Source organism: Centropristis striata, chromosome 3, assembly GCF_030273125.1.
Source record: "Centropristis striata isolate RG_2023a ecotype Rhode Island chromosome 3, C.striata_1.0, whole genome shotgun sequence".
Classification (NCBI taxonomy): Eukaryota; Metazoa; Chordata; class Actinopteri; order Perciformes; family Serranidae; genus Centropristis; species Centropristis striata.
Window position 1 is genome coordinate 26,506,213 of NC_081519.1, and position 24,103 is coordinate 26,530,315.

At 39.8% G+C, this 24,103-nt stretch overlaps 1 protein-coding gene across 2 annotated transcripts; it reads left to right on the forward strand.

The window, feature by feature from the left end:
* Positions 1-1,691: 1,691 nt before the first annotated feature.
* mcm2 (minichromosome maintenance complex component 2) lies at positions 1,692-21,191 on the forward strand. Of its 2 annotated transcripts, XM_059329881.1 has the most exons (20): positions 1,692-1,712; positions 4,148-4,341; positions 4,427-4,599; positions 5,204-5,334; positions 5,432-5,570; positions 6,304-6,401; positions 12,341-12,462; positions 12,949-13,156; positions 13,364-13,498; positions 15,020-15,211; positions 15,305-15,398; positions 15,843-15,921; positions 16,040-16,211; positions 16,304-16,430; positions 17,069-17,181; positions 17,471-17,635; positions 18,007-18,081; positions 18,388-18,570; positions 19,000-19,155; positions 20,446-21,191. In XM_059329881.1, exons 1-20 carry the CDS (start codon positions 1,707-1,709, stop codon positions 20,554-20,556), a joined length of 2,673 nt encoding a protein of 890 aa, XP_059185864.1. In that variant the 5' UTR covers positions 1,692-1,706; the 3' UTR covers positions 20,557-21,191. The 2 variants fall into 2 exon arrangements, with proteins under 2 accessions (XP_059185864.1, XP_059185863.1); XM_059329880.1 differs by lacking the exon at positions 1,692-1,712 and having other exon boundaries at positions 3,957-4,341.
* Positions 21,192-24,103: the final 2,912 nt, after the last annotated feature.

A 24,103-nucleotide genomic window follows, 5' to 3' on the forward strand; every position in this document is an offset into this window, starting at 1 on the left:
CTTTCATAATCTGTTATTTCCACCATTCAGATTTATTATGGATACTATTCAAGTTAAAAAAGTATGAGTGTGTCGGCAAGAAACACATTTACATAGTTTGTCATTTTAATCAGTCCCATGTGAGGCTGATCATTCCTGAGTGCAGATTTATGAGTGACATTATTTACGTTTCCCCTTTATCATCTGACCTAATAAAACATTGGCCGGTGTTCAGCGGACGACAAAGTCATGTTCTGGGATATTAAGTTAAGTGTTGTAATTTGATGACGCCCATATTCCCAGTATTACGGTGTATACTGCATTGCTGCATAGTAGAAGGTTTATGGTACGTAAAGGATATGACGTCACCACGTTCCCAGTTAGTGCCGCATGTTGTGTGTGTGTTGTCATATGTGTGCGAGCCATAATGAGGAGGAGAGGACGGATGTTAACAAACCATGTTAAATAAATATGTCGAGTCCAAAGAAGACACTGAGTATATTTTGCTTATCCTCCATACGCAGGACTGCGCAGGACTGCGCACTCATTAAAATCCTCAACTTAACATAATTATTTATCACCAGCATAGTCTATATCCATACGCAAATAATAATCAGACTTTATTTGTATAGCACTTTTCATACAAGAGAGATGCAACACAAAGTGCTTTACATAAAAAAAGTAATAATAATAATAAACATAGAAACAGAAATAAGCAAACACACCCCTCCCAACCCCAACCCTCCACCACTGACCCTCCATCCACCATCCCATTAAAAACAAAGCACAAACTGAGGAAGCTCCATCTCAACGTGGAAACACTGGAGGCAGGTTAGAAATTAATTAGATGAAATAAATTAAATTAAAGTAAGGTAAGATAAAATAAAATAACAATGAAAAGTAGATAAAAAAAGATAAAGCACTAAATAAATAAAGAAGTAGAGCATGATATATATATATATATATATATATAGATAGATAGATAGATAGATAGATAGATAGATAGATAGATAGATAGATATAGACTAATAAATAGTAGCAAATAAATAAAAGAGACGATGTATAACACTAAGATGTATGGAGCAGAAAAATCTCTAAAAATGATTCAAGTAAGAGCCAAATTAAAATGATAAGTCTTAAAAATATGAACAGTCTCTGATGCCTTCAGGTCTTCAGAGAGGCTGTTCCACAAACGTGGATCACAGTGAGAAAATGACGCCTCACCATAATAATTAATATAATATAAAGACATCCCCGTGCCCCTATACAGGACACAGTTCACAGTATAAATACAGAATGCAGGTTTTTATTCATGTCCTGGAGTTAGTTAAACAGAAAAAACACTTTAATATTATTAGTGCATGTCTAAGAAACGGACGTCGCTTCACGTGACGCTTCGGAGGAAAGGACTTTTCATGTCTCTTAAAACTTTTCCTCTGTCCTCGCCTGGTTTCCTGCATCTCTCTCACACAGTCTGCTGTCTCACAGTCTCTCTGCATACCCGGTGGAGGGACGCAAGTCAAAATTTAACGGCTTGGACGCCATGTACTTTTAGCTCACGCCTCTTTGAAACCAGTCGACCAATTAGAAGGCGTGACGTCTGCACCCAACCTGAATATTTATTAGTTTTCGCGGGCTTTCAGCGTCACGTGGTTCATTTCGCGCGAAAAAACTCCCGGCAAGGAGCAACAGAAGTGTCTTACCAAGAGGCAGAGACAGACGGAACAATGGCGGTAAGTGAAAACTATAAAAACAGACTATAACGTCTTTTTTAAAATAGGGTTTATATGTCTGTTGTGGAAATAAAAAGTTACATTGAACAAATTTAAGTCCGTAGTTTGACGTTCCGGTTGTTTATACGTACTTGTCCTCACAACAATGAGTGTAACAGGCGTACTTTTTATAATCAAAAGATTGAATTGAAATGAGTTTAAAGGAATTTGAAATGTTTTTCTCAGTCAGCCAGTTTTTGTTGTCGTAAACAGGAATACTCTGTTGTTACAATGTTAATTAATGTTTAATTTGTCCCCCCGACCTGCCATGTGGCTGTTGAGCTTTTGTTGTCTTAGTTAACTAAAGACAAAATGTCAGTTTAGATGTGTGAATTACAGAGCATACTAGAAATCAGGTAAAGTATAAACAATGAACTGAAATAGTAAAATACAAGAAATAACAGAAAAAACGATCCTTAGATTATGTATTTCATATATACATTTCTCAGAACATATCTTCCACTTTTTTATGGTAATTTCAGTCAGTTAACTTAAGACCGTTTGTAGTTTTTCATCCTTTATGTGTATATGGCTGCCGGTAAATATAATTGTTTCTGACTCTATATCGGTTATTATGACATTTGTGATAATATGAACAATGCCAAAGACATACAGGGGTTGAACACTGCAACAGTTTACTGCAGAACACAGTATATTTTAGCTGACACTGTCGGTGTGATTTGATTTTAACAATGTCACTTAGTTTTATGGTGGCCTCTTGTCAGATTAGATTTAATTGAAAGATACAGTTGGTTCTCTAGTTGGAGAGAACCCTGTTTGTAAGGGCTACCCATGTGATTTAATAATGTAAAAGTTCAGGTTTTATGGTTCATGATGGTACGTTTGGATTGCAGTGTGGGAAGATCACACACTCACTAAATTAAAGAGATTAACAACAAATATTAAACAAATGCATTGTAATATATATTTAGATAGATAAATGCGCAATAATAGGAAAGTTTATGTTTAACCACAATGTAAAATACTGCATTCAGAGGCTCCTTTCAATCAAAATTTTGTGTGTAAAACAAAAAACATCAATGAAAAAAACAAAGCTGGCTCATATTAGCTACTTTATAAACTGGGCTATTTGTAGTTTTGTTTGAGAAAGTATAATAATTTTCCAGAGTAAAACAAAATAAAGTTTCACCTAGAAGAGAAGCATAACATGGAAACACAGAAGTCAAATACGAAAAAGAAGTACTTAAGGACAGTACTTTGCTACTAATTTTCCACCAGTGAAAGCAGTGGTTAAATGTTGAGGTTGCATATTTTACATTTAAGAATACAAGAAGAGGGGCGTACTAAAGGCAAATAATCAGTCAAATAAAATCTGAGGCTTGAAGCTGGACAAAATGAAGATAAACAAGCTGTATAATATTGGATCCTGGGGCCCTTAATCATCTAACCTAATAAAACATTGGCCGGTGTTCAGCTTACACAATCATGTACTGAGATATTAAATAATGAATTTATCAGCAGGATCTTCTATTTACAGACAGACAAATAATAAATAAATAATATAAAGGCATCCCCGTGTCCCAGAGCAGGACACAGTTCACAGTATAAATACACAATGCAGGTTGTTATTCATGTGCAGGTGCTTGTTAAACATAGAAAAAGTTTTATTACTATTATTATTATTATTATTATTAATGCATGTCTACAGCTGTTAAAGCCGACTGACAGCTGATCCAGCTGTGATCCGCCGTCGAGAGCTGCAACAATTATTTGATTAATCGATTATTAAAATTAATTGTCAACTATTTTGATAATCTAATAATTGGTTTGAGCAGTTTTTTAAAGACTAAGTCCAAATTCTCTTCAATGTGAATATTTCTGGTTTCTTTGTTCCTTGATGACCATAAACTGAATATCTCTTTGGTTTGTGGACAAAACAAGAGATTTGAGGACGTCATCTTGTGGTTTGGGAAACACTGATTGACATTTTTCAACATTTTATTGACCAAACAACTAATCGATTAAATCATTAGTTGCAACCCAACCGCCGTTATTAGAAACGGACGTCGCTTTACGTGACGCTTTGGAGGGAAGGACGTCTCTTAAATCGTCTCCTCGCTTCCTTTCATCTCTCCATGCATCCTCGGGGGGCGGGACTAAGACGCAAGTGAACGACGTAAGTGAGGGAAGCAGGAATGCAAAATAAAGGAAATGAGAAAGGCCCCTGATTTCATATTTATTAATAATTCTGATATCTCTTTTCAATTGAATTTAGGCTCACACAAGTGGCGCTCAGGTTTGAGGCATATGTAACAGCTCTCATCATCACAGCGCTTTATCATGTTTTCTTAATTTAGGGGAAACTAGTTTGTATGATGTCCTGGACTGGTTCTGGAATAACAACTGTCCGAGTAATCTGTCTGTGTTGTTGGCAGGATTCCTCTGAGTCGTATCACATGGCCACCAGCCCAAGCCGAGCTTCCAGGAGAGGAGACATGACCTCCAGTCCTGGACGAGACCTGCCACCCTTCGAGGACGAATCAGAGGGACTGCTGGGGGACGGACCGATGCCCGGAGAGGAGGAGGAAGACCGGGACGGAGAGGAGTTGATCGGGGATGGGATGGAGAGGTGCGGACGGGCGGCTCTGTTCTGAATTTCAAACAGCAGGTTTTAAAAGTTTGGGTCTTGCTGACGATAAGTCTGCTCTGTTTAGGGATTACCGAGCCATCCCGGCGCTAGATCAGTACGAGGCCGAGGGTTTGGACCTGGATGATGAGGATCTGTTGGAACTGTCACCTGGAGCCAGAGCTGCTGCCGAGGAGGCCATGAGGAGGAGGGACAGAGAGCAGGGAGTCAGTGGACGGCTGAGGAGAGGACTGCTCTACGGTGAGGAGAAAATATGTTCAAATAGTCCAATAGTGTCCAATAGTAATTAATTACTAACTACAGACCTACCTGAGAAATGTTTAGGTTTTCTCAAGTATAAAGTAATTCGCGGGCAGTTATATGAAAATCCATGTGTACACTGCAAACGGGAGCAGCTAACGGTTAATACGGCACACTTTTATGCAGTTAGTCTGACAAAATGTAATCAAATGAAGGTAAATATAACACGGAGCTAGTCGTAGCTCACATCTAGTTCACTGACATCATGGCAGTCATATTCTCCTTGTAGAGCTCTAGTTAAAATATTTGACAAGAATTGTCCTCTAAATAGAAATAATACGAGGAAAAACGAGTTACAATAATATTGAATATTTATTTCCTTTTACGGAGAGCAAATAATCTACGTATAACACAAATAGAAATATGAAGTGCAATAGTTAGGAAAGAAATAAAAGAAAAAGGCAGATTAACAACATTTAGTTCTTGCAAAAACATAAGTCTTCCATTAAAAATAGCAGACAGATGTGAGGCAGTGGTGTTTTAAGGGTTTAGGATTGAAAATGGATAAATGGGAATTGATTGAATATTTATTTTTACCGTTCAGACAGCGAAGATGAGGACGACGAGCGGCCAGCTGCTCGTCGAAGGCGCCTGGCTGAGCGGGCGGCAGAGGGCGTTGCAGACGGAGAGGAAGAGGAAATGATCGAGAGCATCGAGAACCTGGAGGACATGAAGGTTGGAATACTCTGCTGCTCTAAATAAAGTTCAGATGCATTGATGTGATTTCCAGCTCTGGCGGCCGAAGGTCTGATGACGTTTTGTCGCTCTGCAGAGTCACACGGTGAGGGAGTGGGTGTCGATGGCAGCGCCCAGGCTGGAGATCTACAACCGCTTCAAGAACTTTCTTCGTACACACGTGGATGAGAACGGCCACAACGTCTTTAAGGAGAAGATCAGCGACATGTGCAAAGGTAACTCAAGTTGTTTGTGTTTACATAAACACGTCAGTCCTGAGAGTTTGGAAAATGCTTTCAAGACTTTCAAGGAAATTCTCTTGAATTTGAATAAACTCTGGTGTTTGTAACCAGATATGTACTCTGCTACTGCTGTTAACTTTTTTGCAATTACATTTATTGTAACAATTCAGATTTGACAAAGGCATTGAAAGTATAGATTACTTTTGGTTTAGGTACCTTTTTAGAGTGCTTGATAAGTGCTTCAACTCTAAAAAAGCTATGAACCCTTACTTACATGCTGATAAATTTGATTGCAAAGATAGCTAATGTCTAGATAAGATGCTCTGATGTGTCAAAATATATTAGTAACTGTTATTTTCGATGTGATGGTAATGGCTTTGAGTCTGGTAAAATCTTGATTTACGTGCCTTGAAAATGAAGTGCTTGAATTTTTCTCTTAGGAAGCTGTATGAACATTGAAAATAAGATTTTCACAAAAACAACACATTAAAATTGAATTGTGGCCAGAAATCACCAAAACACCATCCTGACGGTGTCCTGGCTCTGCAGTTAGATTTATCGTAACAATTTAGATGTGACAAAGGTTTCAAAAGTATGGAAATCTTTTGGTTTAGGTTCCTTGAAATGTCTTGAACTTTACGCTTAAAAAGCTGTTTAGACTATAACTCACATGCTGATAAATCTCTTAATTGCTGGATTAAACTTGAATCCTGGCTTTTTGTTGCAGAGAATAAGGAGAGTCTGGTCGTGAACTACGAAGACCTGGCAGCCAGAGAGCATGTTCTGGCCTACTTCCTGCCAGAGGCTCCGACTGAGATGTTGAAGGTGAGTTTAGATCTGTGACACTGTTACTGCTTTTGTTAATTAAAACACACCAGCCTGAAGAAATAAGTCTTATTTTTCTGTTGCTTCAGCTGACTGGATAGAATAAATAAGGGAGAATAAAATGTGATTTTTTTTTTTTTTTTTTTTTATAACTTTCTTTTTATTGTTTCTCCCTTAAAGCAGTGTAGAACATTATACATACAAGTAAAATAAAAAAAATAAAAAACTGACATCAAAAAAGGAACATGTTGGATCATTATATTTCTACAGTTAGATCCTGTATTAATGTCACTGTGATAGTCCTTGCCCTGTCGTTTTTATGTATTCTGTCCATTTCTCCCATTTCCGGCAGCATTGATCCTCTTGAATCCTTATTTTATGAGTCATTTGTTCCATAATGTGTATTTCGTCCATTATTTTCATCCAATCTTCTTGTGTTGGTGGGTCTGTCTTGTACCACCTTCTTGTGATTGCCTTTTTGCAGGCTACTAGCATAATTTTCATTATGTACCTGTCGTCTTTTAATACAACATTACCCGTCATGATACCAAGATACAACAATGTACAAGACATAGGTACAACATAACCCAAAACTCTGCCTATAGCTAAATGAACATCTTCCCAGAATTTCGCGATCTTAGGGCAGAGCCAAAACACATGCGAATGGCCCACATTTATATCTCCACAGCTTCTCCAACATGGCTGTGTTAATGAAGTATGTTTGTTCCTAATTTTGGGTGTTATAAAGAATCTAATTAAGTTTTTCCAGCAATATAATCTCGAAACCCGTGATGATGTCGTTGACTGCTGTGTTTTCCAGATATGTAACCATTCGTCGTCAGAGATGTTCACATCCAGCTCTCTCTGCCACTTCAGTTTAATATATAGTGTTGTGTTCCCCCTGGCCTCCATTAAATGTCTGTATATTATAGAGATTATTCTGAATTTCTTTGCATTGTAGGTTTCAGTTACAGTTCCGATTATTGAATTTTTATCCAGATTTACACTGTTTTTTATTTCTTTATTGAAGAAGTCTCTCATCTGCAAATATCTGAAATGATCTTGGTTACTTAAATCATATTTTTGTTTAATCTCCTCGAAACTCATAAAATTCCCATTTTTAATTACTGTACATATTGCTGTTAATCCATTAGGAATCCATTGTTTAAATCTATGGTCAAGAGAACCAGGTGCAAAGCACTTGTCATAAGCCATCCACCGAAGCAGTCGGAGCTCTTTCTCCAGTTTATATTTTCGTACCAGTTTAAACCATAATTTTAGAGTGAACTGAGTGACAGTATTCACCTGTTCCATTATAACCATTGTTTCTTCTCTGTCTCCAATAAGACTTTGAATTTCTCTTCCTTGTACTGATTTTTCCAGATTTTTCCATTTAGCTACATAATCTTTGTCACACCAACAAATTACATATCTAATTTGTGCAGCATGGAAATATCCCTTAAGGTTTGGCAGTGCCATGCCCCCCTTATCCTTTCCAATCTGTAACGTTTCAAATTTGATTCTCGGCCTGTGACCATTCCATATAAACCTTGAAATGGTTCTGTCCCACAGTCTGAACTGTTCTTCTGGTATCTCAATGGGTAGTGCCTGAAACAGGTAGAGAAGCCGGGGTAAAACACTCATTTTTATGGTCTCTATTCGTGAGCCAATGTCTAGTGGAAGGATGGCCCACCTATCCAAATCGCTCTTAATCTCCTTATCCAGTTTGACGTAATTAGCTTCATATAAATCATCAGTGTTTTGTGTTAAAGTGACCCCTAGATATTTCATTTTTGTTGCTCTCCAGTTCAGATTGTACTTTAGTTGTATGATTTGGGATGGAGAGTAATTGAATGTTAGGGTCTGTGTCTTGGCCAGGTTCAGCCTGTATCCAGAACAAAAGCCAAACATCTCAAGTTGATTGGTTAATATAGGGATACATGTATCTGGGTCCTCCAAAAAACAGACCACATCATCCGCAAAAAGTCCAATAATGTGTTCTTCTCCCCCAATCTCCACACCTTTAAGATCTTTGTTTTGCCTGATTGCTTGCGCCAGGGGCTCTATGAAGATTGCAAACAAGGTTGGGGAGAGGCAGCACCCCTGTCTAGTAGATCGCTCTAAAGTTATGCTGTCAGTGAGACTGCCGTTTATTTTTATCCTTGCAGTCGGGTTTTGATAAAGTGATTTAATACATCTGACAGCTTTGTCATTAAGTGCGAATTTTTCAAGAACCTGATATAGAAAGGACCAGTTAACGCTATCAAAGGCCTTTTCAGCATCAAGGCTTATTAAAGCTGCACATTTTTGATTTTTTATAATATGGTTTATGATATGTAGAGTTCTCCTTATGTTGTCATGGGACTGACGTCCCTTAATAAAGCCTGTCTGGTCTTCTTCGATAATGTCACTAACAAAATATTCATATCTTTTTGAAATAATTGAAGTATATAATTTATAATCAACATTGAGTAATGAGATGGGTCTATAATCTGAACAAGTCTCAGTGTGGCTTTTCTTTGGGATCACTGATATCACCGCTTCTTCCCAGGAAGGGGGTATTTTACCATATTCAAGTGTGTAGTTGAATGACTTTTCAAGTAGAGGTATAAGCTGCCCCCGAAATGTTTTATACCACTCAGATGGTAGGCCGTCACTGCCGGGAGATTTGTTTGATTTTAGTCTATTTATTGCTTTCTCTATCTCTTCTTTTGTAATGGGTGAAGTCAAATGGTCATTTTGAATCTTTCCAATTGATGGTAAGTCCAGTTTGTCAAGGAAAGCTTTCATTTGGTTGATGTCAGCGGAGAGAGGTTGGCGGTACAATTCTCTATAGTAGTTCATAAACTTAGTTCCAATCTCCTTGGGGTCACTAATTATTTGATTCGTATTCATATCCCTTATCTTGTGAATTGTTCGATCTGCTTGCTGTTTTCTTAATCGTTTTGCCAGGAGTTTGGTTGCCCTTGGACCCACTTCATAATAGGATTGTTTTAAAAATCTTGTCTTCTTTTCAATTTCTGTGGTTAATATTCTATCTATATTATCCCTAATTTCCTTAATTTTTGGAAGCAATGAGGGGTCTTGTGTAGTTTTGTGTTGTTGTTCAGTTATTAACAGCTTTTCCTTTTCTTTTTTATAGACCTCCTCTCTGTTTTTTTTAACTGCTGCCGTCTTTGCAACCAGTTTTCCCCTTATAACTGCTTTAAGAGCATCCCACAGAATAACAGGGGTAACCTCTCCGTTGTCATTTTCTTCCTGATAGGTTAAAATGTCTTTCTTTAGCTCTTCCACCGTTGACTTGTTATTTAATATTCCCACGTTTAGCCTCCATAGAGTATTTTTCTCCTGCATTTTTAAGTTGACTTCGAGAAGAACCGCGCAGTGATCCGATACATCAGCCTCTTGGATCACACACTTCCCCACCCTACATAGATCCTCCTTATTCATAAAGAAATAGTCAATCCTGGCATTGCTATTGTTAGGGGGTGAAAAGTGTGTATAATCTCTCTCAGAGGGATGCAGCTCCCTCCATGTATCAACCATCCCAAACTCTTTAAGCGTTCTCTTGACCATTCTCGTAACCTGGTTGGTATGTTTATTCTTATTTGTCGTGTCTAACTTACTGTTCATCACAATATTAAAGTCACCACCACATATTAATACTCCATCCATTTCTAGAATCAGAGTGTCAAATAAGGTTGTGAAAAATTGTTTTGGACTATTAGGCGGAGCATAAACATTAACCAGTGTCACCATTTCGTTCTCCAGTTTTCCTTTCACAATAATAAATCTCCCTTCTTTATCACAAATTTTTTTGATACATTCAAATTTTACCGAGTTTGGAATAAGTATGATCACACCTCTTCTACATCAATGGCGGAATGAACTATAAAATGAGTTGGTGTAGCCAAACCTCTTAAGTTTTTCACTTTCCTGACTGGACAGATGTGTTTCCTGAAGAAAAATTATCTGTGATCTGTCCTTCTTTAATTTGGTCATTACCTTCTGACGTTTCACAGGGCTATTTAAACCATTAATATTCAACGACAGTATCTTAGTACTATACCGTGACATCACTAATGAATTTGTGTGGTAATCCAACTCTGAACATAACCAAAGAATAACAGTTGAACACTGAACAATGTGACTTCCAAAAAGGAGACGTACTAAAACATCCGTTATGGTCCCTGTTGGTGGGAGGAGGGTTTAGTGCCTCATTGTAGTAGGGGCCCTCCCTAGTTGTGAGAAAAAACCCACAAAAATTGTCCAACATTTGGTGGTTGCTACGGAACACTCCCTCTGTCGGTTTTACTAATCTATAAACTTAAGTCGTGAGTCATGTCTTGTATGGCCCAGGTGTGTGTGTAAATAACACTCTACATTACAAAGGTAAATATCCTTTAAGATAAGAGAAAGGAAAAAAAATAAAATACTAATATTGGTATTTAAGTTCACCCGGTGGCGTATCCTTTATCTTTTTATCCACTGGAGATTCTCTAGTCCGTGGCTCGTCTGAACTCCGTCAGCCTCTCCTTTGCTCGCTGTGCTGTGCTGTCCGAGGTGTTGGTGCGTTTCCATGTCATGACGGCGTTCAGTCTCTCTCCCGCGGCCGCCTCGGTGTTTGCTTTGGTCGTCACCTTCACCCTGATTCCGCGTCGGTTCAAGTCGCGCGCTGCCTCCTCCGCTGTGTTGTAGATCACCAGACCGGAGTCCCAGTGCACCCGCATCTTTGTGTAGGGTGTCTGGTACCGTATCTCCTTCTCCCTCAGCGCTGTTTTGATGGGGCCGTATGCCTTGCGCCTCTCCATGATGTCCGTGGCATAGTCGTTGTCAAAATAAAGTCTTTTGCCATCAATCTCAATCTTCTTTTGCCACGCCCTCCTCAAGACCAACTCCTTAACGTGAAACTCCAGAAAATTAACAATTATTGATCTCGGGGAGGCCGTAGCGGCAGTTGGCTTGCGGATCAGTGCTCTGTGGGCCCGCTGGACGCGGAGTTCGACTCCCTCCGGCAGGGCCAGGTGGCGTTTGAACAGCTCGTTAACAAACTCCGCGACAGATCCCCTTTCTTTTTCTTCTGGCACCCCGTAGATTCTGATGTTGTTTCTCCTTGAGCGGCTCTCCAAATCAACGAATTTCTCCCGCATCTCTGTATTTTCTTTCACCACCGCCAGTATCGTTTCTTTCATCTCCAAGCAGGCCGACTCAATGTCAGCTATCCGAGTTTGTGCCTCAGCTATGTTAGCATTTTTGCTCTGCAGCTCCTGCAAAACTTCACCTTTAAACTCTGCGAGATCGTCTTTCAAAACTTTCTTGACGTCGTTTTTAAATCCGTCCAAGTCCTGTCTCATTTCTTGTTTAAAGTCTTTTAACTCTGTGCGAAGCATTGTTAGAGCTTGAAGCAGGACATTCTGGTCGGTGTTAGCTTCAGCTTGCATTGTTTCTTCGTCGTCGCTGCTTCTCTCGTGTTCAGGTTCGGCCACTTCTGGGTTTTGTTGCGTTTCACTCACATTTTTACTCATCGCCTGACTCCTTAGTTTTCTCCCTCCTTCCATACTTAAAATAAAATGGTCTCAGTGCTATTTATAATGATAGGAGGTACTTTATCCAAACCGACTAGCAGGAGCTCACGGTTATGCGTCCATCTAGCTGTAGCGCCGCACCGGAAGTCAAAATGTGATTTTATACTATTATTTTTACCATATCTATCAGCTCACTCTTTATTTTTCGATTTTTCATTTTGTAATATCTTCCCATATTCAATTGTAAAAAAACAAAAAAAACAACCCTTTTGTTAAAAGAGAAAACCTCTGAGCACAGCTGTGAATCAGTAATCAAACGTTCTTTTAACTCCGCTTTGGTTTGCTTCTAAAGTCAAACCTGTGTTTTTTGTAGTTTGCTTTTTTTAACCAACATTGCTTCTGTTGTGTTGTCAGGTTTTTGATGAAGCGGCTAAAGAGGTGGTTCTGGCCATGTACCCGAAATACAGCCGCATTGCCCACGAGATCCACGTTCGCATCGGCAACCTGCCGCTGGTTGAGGAGATCCGTTCACTCAGGTAATGTTTCACCTTTTCTATATATGTCTGCTTTATATAAACGGCACCTGTACTCACTCTGGGGAAAAAAAATATGGATTTTTATTTTTTACCTTATATAGACCAATCAAGAAATTAATCTGCACATTACTTGATAATGAAAATATTCATTAGTTGCGGCTCTGTTGCTGATGCTGCTAGATAGCTGTATACTTTTTATTTTTCATCTTAATAACAAAGCTCATGTCTGTCAGCTTTCAGCAAAATATAGGTTTCCCCAGACATGATAACATCTTTCATGTCTGTATTTGAACTGAGTGTGTGTGGTATGATTTACAGATTGTAAATCATTCACGGGAAATCCTTCTGACTGCATATTCTACACACAAACAGTGCATGAATCATTTTCACCTGAGAGCAGTATCTGGATCAATATGAGAAGATGAGATGTAAATGCCACAAACAACACAGTTTTACATACAAAGGAAAATATAATCTCTTCTTCAGGCAGCTCCACCTGAACCAGCTGATCCGGACCAGCGGTGTGGTGAGCAGCTGCACCGGCGTCCTCCCGCAGCTCGGCATGGTCAAGTACAACTGTAACAAGTGCATGTTTGTGCTGGGACCCTTCTTTCAGTCCCAGAACCAGGAGGTGAAGCCGGGCTCCTGCCCCGAGTGTCAGTCGCTCGGCCCCTTCGAGATCAACATGGAGGAGGTGCAGTTAAACATTTATGTTAATGAATCTCTAAGTGGTCTTTCATGAAACGCTCATTATCCAAAGTAGATGTTCTCCATTATGTGTATGGGGATCAATGTTGGCATTTAATATTTTAAATGCACATTGTTTGTATTTTAACAGAACACTGGTTGAATCAATACCATCTTCCTTGTCTTGAATTAACCAATCCCCTCCTTCCTGCAGACTGTATACCAGAACTACCAGAGAATCACCATCCAGGAGAGCCCCAGTAAAGTTGCTGCAGGCCGCCTCCCGCGCTCCAAAGACGCCATCCTGCTGGCTGACCTAGTGGATAGCTGCAAGCCTGGAGATGAGATTGTGAGTGGAGTAAAACACAAACACTTGAGTCACAATTCTAATAATAAAATGGACAACAATAAAATCTGAGTGCTAAATAATTGTCAGTGAAAATTTTGTTAAAAATTGATCAATATGAGGCACCATTAAACATTAAGACCCTGTCCAGAAAAAGAGAAGGAATGGTGGTAGAGGGTTCATGGGCTATTTATCCGACTGAGATGTTGTAAAGTCTGATGGCTGTGGCTACAAAGGATCCCCTGGATGCTCAGTCCACGTATCTAGTGAACGTAGCGATCCCTTTTGGCTGCTCCACTGTCCTGTCAGGGCGAGGTGGTGAGGATGGCTTTTATTGTCCAGAATGTCCTGCAGCTTACTCCTTGTACCACTCTCCACCACTTCCCCCAGTGACGGAATGAAGGGGTTAGACAAAGGAGATGGTCATTGACTTCTGCAGGTCTTACAGGTGTTCAGCAGAAGACCGTTGTTCTCTCTTCAGTCGCTGAATGTTCTAACCAGGGCTCTGTACTCTCATTCCTTACACGTGCCAAAATAGTTGTCATCCATTATTTCTGGATGTGTCAGGGCGGCTGTGGCTCAGTTGGTAGAGCAGTCGCATACTGAACGGAAGGTCAGTGGTTCGATCCCTGACCATGGCAGCCTAAATGTCAAAGTGTTCTTGAGCAAGATACTGAACCCCAAATTGCTCCCGATGCTGATCCCGATACATCAGTGTGTGTGAATGAATTCCCAATGGTGGCAGGTGGCACCAGTGTGCCGTGGTAGCCTCAGCCACCAGTATGAATGGGTGAATGAGCATAGTGTAAAGCGCTACATTTTACCATATTCATATTGCATCCAGTTAGAGGAGCCTCTACTGGAGCTACAGTAGTAGGGAAGGTTCTATAGTTAACAGTCAAAAATGTATTTCCAAAATCTATACAACTTGGGACATGACCAGAACACGTATAATGTGGCAGGAGTTTGCCTGCATTGATCACTTGCAGGGTCGATATCTGACTTGATCTAAAATTACCTATCTTTGGACTAATGTAGGCGATGTGCTATTCTAAACTACAGTATGTCTAAGGCATTGAGGAGCAATAAATCCTCTATAATTTATACCGGACTTCTTCTGAGATTGATGCATCTTGATCTGTTTCCCATTTATTTTTAAGTGAGACTAAACTAGTAAGGTTATGCAAACTGAGTAATGTATACATTTTGCTTATGGACCTTATTAGAATTTAAGGAATTATTATATTCTCAAAATTAATTAATGGACTCAAACTTAACCAACTGAACTTACTCTTGCTATGTTTCTTGACTTCGTCCTTGCTTGTGTTGTATTAACTCATTTGTACGTTGCTTTGGATAAATTTTAGAATATTTGGACATTTCGAATGATAATTAAATCCTGGGTAATCCCAATACCCCTTTCTCCTTGAGACTGCATAGATTGCCTAATGTAATCTGACTACTTGCACAAGGTTGAAAAACAAGCGCTCAATGATTTATTTTTTATTTTTTCTGTCTTCTCAGGAGCTGACTGGCATTTATCACAACAACTACGATGGCTCTCTGAACATGGCGAATGGCTTCCCAGTGTTCGCCACGGTGATCTTAGCCAACCACATCACCCGCAGAGACGAGGGCGTGGCCGTGGCTGAGCTGACTGACGAAGACGTCAAGGCCATTGTCGCCTTGTCAAAGGACGAGCGCATCGGGGAAAGGGTGAGAAGTTTCACTCATACACATGCACACATACAGCCTGGCCCACAACAAAGTCACACACCCTAATCTTTGTTGATCCTGTTGTGTCTGTAGATCTTCGCCAGCATGGCACCGTCCATCTACGGTCACGAGGACATCAAGCGAGGCCTCGCCCTGTCGCTGTTTGGTGGAGAGGCCAAAAATCCAGGTAACCACCAGCCTGACAAAATAAGACTATTATACAGGGTTCGTACGGGTGCTTGAAATCCTTGAAAATGCTTGGATAAAATGCTTGTCAATGCTTGAAATTCTTATTGTATTTCTCTTGCAATCTGACTATATCGATCTATAGACTATAGATAATCACATTATTTTTTACATCGAACATGAGTTGCCTATCTGAAATGAAGACCGTTCCTCAAAGTGTAATACCATCACTGTTGGTATGGTTCAGTGAAATCTCCCCCTTTTAGTATGCAAGTACTCATCTAAAACATGCAACTTGCAACTGGTGTAAGATACTGGAAAAGCTTGAAAATGGACCCTGACAGTCCTTGAAAAATGCTTGAATTTGACCACTGAAAAAGTGTACGAACCCTGATTATATGTTCCCTAAAACTCCTTCACCAGTAACCTCTTCTCTCTCCTCCAGGTGGGAAACACAAAGTGCGTGGAGATATCAACATGCTGCTGTGTGGAGACCCGGGAACCGCCAAGTCCCAGTTCCTCAAGTATGTCAGAAACAGGAAATGACTGACTGACTGTAAAACATTTTAATGGTAACAAAAATGAATCCTATTTGATTAAAATGCCTCTGACTCTGAAGTCATGACGGATTTTTCTGTGCAGGTACGTGGAGAAGGTGGCGAGTCGTGCTGTGTTCACCACGGGTCAGGGCGCCTCCGCGGTCGGTCTCACCGCGTACGTCCAGAGACACCCAATCAGCCGCGAGTGGACGCTGGAGGCTGGAGCGCTGGTGCTGGCCGACCGAGGCGTGTGTCTGATTGACGAGTTCGATAAGGTGAGCGGAGACTCCATTACTCTGTTCAGTGGTTTTCTGTCAGTCTGCAGATGGAAAACAAACAAACTAAAAACCGTCTCACTGTCCGACAGATGAACGATGCAGACAGGACAAGTATCCACGAGGCCATGGAGCAGCAGAGCATCTCCATCTCCAAAGCTGGCATCGTCACCTCACTGCAGGCCAGGTGTACTGTCATCGCCGCGTCTAATCCCATCGGTATGTAATGCAGCTTTGAAACGAGAATTTTGAACTCTTCTAGAAAAAACGATTAAAACAGCAGATACTCATGAACTGTGTCCAAAATATTTCTGAACTTTTTTTTTTTAGTCCTTTTTTTAAAAAAAAAAAATGCATGTTACGTTGGACACTGCTTCGTGTATTAAGTTAACTAACTTTGGGTCAACGATGATGAGAAGAAGATGACGAGAGCAACGCAATCAGGTTTCAGGTTGACTGTCTGTGGAATCGCAACACAGTTGGCTAGTAAACACAGACACTGATCGGTCAGAAGCTGGAGATCCCGTCTTCTTTCTTCACAATACCGGATCAGATATTTGGATGTCTTTATCTTTATCTGACTTCCACAATCTAAAATGGATAAAATCCAAAAAAGTATAAAACAAAAAGTTATTACAGAGAAGTGGGTGATAATTTACACTTTATTTAAACAAGCAAACAAAACTGGCTAGCTGCACTGTTGATGGAAAAACAACATGGAGGTTAAAGCAAAATAGCAAACACCATTTGCTCCAACAGTAGATACAGACTATAGACTGCAGAAGTGTCTAAAGTATATTTATACGTATAAAGATTGTTTTCCTGTGCACTCATCCTGCTGTGTTGTTTCCTGGCAGGCGGCAGGTACGACCCATCACTTACCTTTTCTGAGAACGTGGACCTGACGGAGCCCATTGTGTCTCGTTTTGACATCCTGTGTGTTGTCCGAGACACCGTCGACCCCCTACAGGTACAATAAATCATTCTGCAACCCCACATTTAATTGTAACGCCTGTTTTTGTTTGTAGTAGAGGTCATGAATCCTCATTTACTGTAGCGTATGTTCAATAATCCCAGCTGATATCTGACCCTGTCTGAGTTCTAAAGTTTGGTTGTAAATAATGAGCCACTGGTTTCTGCCAAATCGGTATAATATAAAACAAATAAACTTAAAGCATCAAAATGTTTGAATGCAGCCTGCAATCGGATACTTCCTGCTCCTCTCTTCTGGATTCTGATTGGCTCTTTTCCCAAACCAGGATGAGATGCTGGCACGCTTTGTAGTCGGCTCCCACATAAAGCATCACCCTAGCAACAAGGAAGGGGGCGTGGCCTTGGAGGAGGTGGTTCTGCACAACACGTCGGACGTGGCACTCATTCCCCAGGAGCTCCTGAAGAAGTACATAATTTACGCCAAGGACCGGGTATGGACACTTTCAGTCTGGTTTTTATATTTCTCATTTGTACTGCATCACGATTTTATTATCTCTAAAACTGGATGCTTTTTGCGACCATGTAAGTGACACCTCCTTGCATTAAATTGGTCAAGCAAAGTTTAAAACTTCTGTCAACTAGATTGGTTATGCAATGATTAAAAAAAAAGAAAAAAATCATGTAGCACCTGTTTTGAAATGTACTTTGTGTTTCACAATGTTGTCTGGCTCTAAATTACCTTTTGTCTTTTAAAAATAGATTTTTGAGACTGTCTAGAGGCAAGAAATCACTTAAAATAGTAGTAAAAACTTAATTTAATGGATGTTAAGATGGATTGTAATTTGCCCTTGTGTCTGTCTAGGTCCATCCCAAACTGAACCAGATGGACCAGGACAAGGTAGCTCGCATCTACAGCGACCTCCGCAAAGAGTCGATGGTGAGTCTATTTAGTTAACTTTTTTTTTGTTTTTTAGTGGCAAGCTTCTGTCAAGAAAAATAACCAAATCAAAGCTTAGATCAAGGCTCAGAGACTTTCCTGCGTGCCTTCCCCCCGTCTTCCCCTTCCCTCCTCCTGTCTCTCCACTGTCAATAAAAATGGCAAAAAAACTCAAACACTAGCACCCAATGTGAGACTTTGTTTGATAAAATAACTTGTGTGATCTTTGAGTCTGAAAGATTGTAAAAATGAGTATGCTGTTGCTTAAATGGGTCCTTTGGACTTAATGAAGTGTCTTTTCTGCAGGCGACAGGAAGTATCCCCATCACAGTCCGTCACATTGAGTCCATGATCCGCATGGCCGAGGCCCACGCTAAGATGCACCTGAGGGACTACGTGCTGGAGGACGACGTCAACATGGCCATCAGGGTGATGCTGGAGAGCTTCATCGACACGCAGAAGTTCAGCGTGATGAGAAGCATGAGGAAGGTGCGTCTGCTAAACACCATCACAAGCTGTTTCCATTAAGTTAAATGAATTTGAGGTGAAATTTTGAAACATTGCTTTAAAGAAAATGCTAAATAGTGCGATTCCATCAAGAGAAGATCCAGAGAAATCATCAGGAATTGTAATCAACTGGTTAGCTGATAATTGTTCTTTAATGTCAGCTCTGAAACAGCTGATCTGTCATGTGAGTTAGATGTTCACTACGTCAGAACTCCATCTCCCATTTAGCTCTATCTCTCCAAAAAGACAAACAACCTCAAGTTAGCAAAAAACTTTTGTGTTTCCATTAAGCTTTTCTCATGACAATCTTCAGAATGCTTGGAGGAATGATTTGATGGACACAATATCACAGTGAAGTCCCTGAAGCTTCCTGATGAGATGTTTTCTAACCTCCTCTGTGTTTCTGTCCAGACGTTTGCTCGTTACCTGGCGTTCCGCAGGGACAACAATGAACTGCTGCTCTTCATCCTCAAGCAGCTGGTGGCGGAGCAGGTCGCCTACCAGAGGAACCGATATGGCGTCCAGAACGACACCATCGAGGTCTCAGAGAAAGACCTGCAGGACAAGGTAACCATGATGAATACGCAGTAATATCATTTAGGCAACATCATTTTCTTTAGTATTATTGTCAGTAGTCAGGCTCGAATTTAATTTAATTTATTAATTATATTTATGCTCCATTACAATACATAATTTGAGCCCTGATCATCTTCTAAGGTAATTGGAGCTCCCTGAAAAATAGCCTCATATCAGACCGTTGTTTCTGTGCTTGATGTGACTCTCGTCTGAAAGTCTATGGGTTATCGACCTTAAAAGTACTTGAAAAGCACTCAAATCTTCTCTTTTAAAAACTGTACGAAGCGTGATTAATCAAAGTGTGTCCAAACTGACTTCAAGGGAAGTCCCACAAACTGGATGTCCACTTTTGCAAATGGTGTTACATTGATACGGCGGGGAAAAAAACAATTCCTTTATGGTTTCTAAGACTCCAAGCCCAGTTATTATAATTATTATTCCATTGAAAAAAAGTCATACTGCAAAGTAAAATACTTTGTCGCACAATAAAAAGTTCTTACACGCTGTTGGATATTTTTCTTTTATGATTTTGGAATAAATGTATTTATTGCCTGAATCAATACAAATTCACTAAGCTGAAAGGAAGTTGCTACTTTTATTTTGTTAAGCTTGGTAATGTCTCTTTAGTGCATCAGGAAGCAAAGCATGGACACAGACCTTAAGCCATTGTAGCAACTTGACCTCATCCAGCACAGACCTGAGGGGCAGGTCTGATCCTGGACCAGCATAAATAAATCAGTTTATACACCAATTACCTGCATGTAAACACTGACAAATGGGCACATGCCAGTTGCAGAAAAACAGCCCACCAATCAGAACACTGATAGCAAAGAAAACAATTTCTTTATTTCACTGTTACGGACTTGATATTATAACATAAAAACATAACATGTATATGTATAGAAAGACTTATATTAGTAGCTTTCCGGTTTTGGCAGCCCAACACAACCACCATGTTCAAAACGCATTACTACTCTTCCTATGATTCCTTTTCTTGTGTATTGATTCCTTCTGCAATCAACGTAATTGCACAATCCTGTGTGACGCTAGAGTGTTCTGGTAAGTACTCTATAGGAACCGCTGTAACTAGCTTGGCGTGCAATATGGTGAATCTTTGGATTAATTTAGGACTTCATAGCCAAAACTTAGTTTTGTATAATTGCAGAACACTGATTTTTGTCCCATCTTTCATCTACACTATGAAATAGATCCCAAGCTCTGATTGCATCTTTCAATCCTCCTTCATCCTTTATTCACCTTCTGCTCCTCTTCCACCTGCAGGCGAGACAGATCAACATCCACAACCTGGCTTCCTTCTACGACAGCGAAGTATTCAGCATCAACAAGTTCAGCCACGACGGGAAGAAGAAGCTGATCCTGCAGCAGTTCTGAGAGCCTTCAACTTCTCTACTCATAAGTAGTGTGCCCCAAGAACTCTGTTTAATGGCCCAGAATGGCTCATTTGAAAACAAAATTACTCCATGTCTGGAGCCTGAAAACAATTTTGGTATTAGCTTTTTCAGCTGGATAAAAGATGATTAGAGTGGGGAAACAAAGAGCAATAACACTCCACAAATGTTTGTTTTGTTGGAGGTTTAAATGCTGTGTTGACCAACTTGAATCTTAAAGTAGCAGTGAGAAAGATGGAGCATGTTTGTACTTCACAAAACATCTCTCACTTTTTCCAAGAGAAAATGTTGTGTAAAATAACAGAATCTACACTCGCTCACACTCACCCCCTGTTGTTCCTTCTGTGTTTTCTGTCTGTTTGCGCCCTCTGGTGGGGTTGCTTGTAAATAAATATACAAGTTTATTTTGTTCAATTGAACCAATTCCTCAGTGACTAGCGGACATTTTACTGACTTTCATATTTTTGCACTTCAAGCTCTGTGTGTTGAGGTTTTGTGTGTTCATGAGATGTGCAACTTTTCATGCTTGATAATTGACTAAAAACACACAAGGACTTAAAATAAGTTTTTGGATTGTAAGTCTGTTTTGCAAATAAACTTGTATTTGATTATGATAAACATGGTTTTGATCATTTTCGTTATGATTTAAAAGGTCTTTTTAATTTCAATCATGCAGGAATTGACCAAATCGGTCCGGTTGGGTGGTCCGGGTGCCATAGTATAATTCCTTTTTCTGTCCAAACGAAAACAGTGCCCCCTTTTTTGCTATCAGCATCAAAAAACGGAATAACCAAAAAACCTAAATGAAATAACGGCCGTTATTTGTTTTTTGCAAAATAATTTTTTCCTTTTTTCGTTTCTCATTTATTGATATGACGTCAGACACATCGGAAGCGGGAAAATAAAAGTCCCGTATTAATAAGTACTTATTAAGCATAAAAAGGATTTAAAAAAATGTCATCGTACACAGTATAGGCTACTGTTCTCTGAACCATGCATGGTTCACATTTATTAACTGCGCCACCCTGTGGCTAAACATCATCACTGAAGCCATAACTTCACAAATTCTCAGCTGGAAAATAAAAGTCCCATCAAAATAAAAGTCCAGTATTAGTAAGTACTTATTATCAAGCATAAAAAAGAAAAAAAAGTATCATACACTAGTATAAGCTGCTGTTCTCTGAACCATGCATGGTTCACATTTATTCACATAATTATTATTGATTATTAATTATAATCATAACTAATGCCAGGCCTAACGCCATAAATGAAAGCTATCTCTATGAAAGAGTTTAAGTTTACTTAACTTTTTTTTTCCCCAATATAAATGTAAACAAAAGATTCCCTTTGATTAGATAGGCTATAGCACACTCAGAACATTGTCATATCATTTAATTACAGCCATAGGCGGCGGGTGAGCCTGACGTTTGGGAAGGCTATCTGACCACATGTCATACAGCCCGGTCGCCGGTGCTGCTGGTCACTTCTGAAGTAAGCTACTTTTACGTTGTTTATCTCATCACCATGTCAACGCAGCAGCTGCATCATAATAAATTCCTGGAATATGGGGGAAGCTTGCTCGCGATCGCAGCATCTTTGATGAGAACGCGCACAGAGCACAAAGCTCAGAGCTGGAAAATAACCGGAAAATAACACCAGTTAACTCTGAGCGGGGCTAAAGGTTTTGTTGAGCCGGAACATGAACACAGAGCCTGGTTGAGCCTCCTCCGTACTGAAGCCCTCAGGTCTACTCTTCATGTAATAACTGCGCCACCCTGTGCCTAAACATCAGCACTGAAGCCATAACTTCACAAATTCTCATTTTCAATGATTATTATGTTTATAATGTGTGTGAGGTTGTCGCTGCCAGTGATGCCGGTAACGCGTTAATTAGTAACGCGTTACTCTAATATGACCACTTTTTTCAGTAACGAGTAATCTAACGCGTTACTATTTCCAAACCAGTAAACAGATTAAAGTTACTTATCCAAGTCACTGTGTGCGTTACTATTTTTTTGTCATTTTCCTTAGTAAAACGATATATTTGCTTTCTTCTTGCGACTCGGGGAGCGACGTCGATCGGCGGTTTTGCAATCTATTTTGCGGGTAAAAATGGGTTTGGGTGGGTGGATAAAATTGGGCTGTTTTCGGATCAGTTCTGCGGGTTTTTGAAGCCGAAACACGGGCACTTCAGATCCTTTTTCTGCGACCCTCTGTTCAGCAGGCAGCAGTCTCACTCACTCATTCACTCACACACACACTACAGCTCTGGCTGACGTGCCCCCTAAACTCACAACACACACTCCCACTACCTTCAGGCTACGTTAAGTCAATCAGTAAGGATGACTATATGGCGCTTTATATCCAACACAATCATGATCTAGTCTGTCCTTAGCCTACAAAATAAAGTTTGAGAAATGTCTGCATGGAGCACAGCTGCTTACAGGTGTGCAGCTGACAGGCGTGCAGCTTACAGTGACAGTTTCCTCATCGCTACCTGAGCCACCATCCGATCCTCCTCCTTCAGTTTTTGCCCGTACGCGCCCGGTATCTCATCTCTTTCTCTCTTGCGATTCACACAGCACAGCTGGACAAAGTGGTCTATAACTGCCGTTTATATGCAGCAGTCAATATGATCGCTATTGGCAGTCCGGGGTATAAATGCTCAGAGTTTGTTTCATTTTAATATATTATTATATATAAGTTGTAAGCTTCAGAAACCATCAAACACATATATTTAGGAAAAGTCGCCGACTGAGAGACATGTAGTTTTAATGTAAACGAAGTTATTTATAAAAGAAAAACCCAAACGGTCTGTGAGACTGTCTTGGCCGTCTTTATTTTATTTTTTATTTAAAAAAGAGTATTTGTTTTTAAGTGAAGTCAAGAAAGACTGTCTTTATTTTATTTTTTATAAAAACATGCATTTTTTTCAGGAAATTGTTTTTAAGTTTGTACGTTACTGTTAAAAATACACTTCCAATAAAATGAGTATTGGCAATTTAAAACTGGTTGTCATTTTTATGTTGAGGCGGCGAGGGGTTATTGTCGGCAGCTGCTGAATGTAACTAATAAAGTAACTTGTAATCTAACTTAGTTACTTTTAAAATCAAGTAATCAGTAAAGTAACTAAGTTACTTTTTAAAGGAGTAATCAGTAATCGGATTACTTTTTCAAGGTAACTGTGGCAACACTGGTCATGAGTTACCTTAACCCTGTAAAACCCAGATATAGAAAAACGCAAAAAAAAAAATTTTCAACCATTAAGATGTTGTTGTAGGAGGCCTTTGGGGGTGAAAATGGAGTGTTTTCAAAAATTTTATGTTTTAGTAAGTTTTTACGGAAACGTTGTAATATTGCAACGTTGGGCTTAATGGGTAGTAGAATCTCCTGTATTTCCACTCATTGTCTGAACAACAGTACAGAACTAAGGATTCATTTGCAGGGTTTTGCTTTTCCCAAACCAGTATATAGCATGAATAATAATCTTAGTCATGTTGTTATGAAGTGTGATTTATTCAAACAAGCAT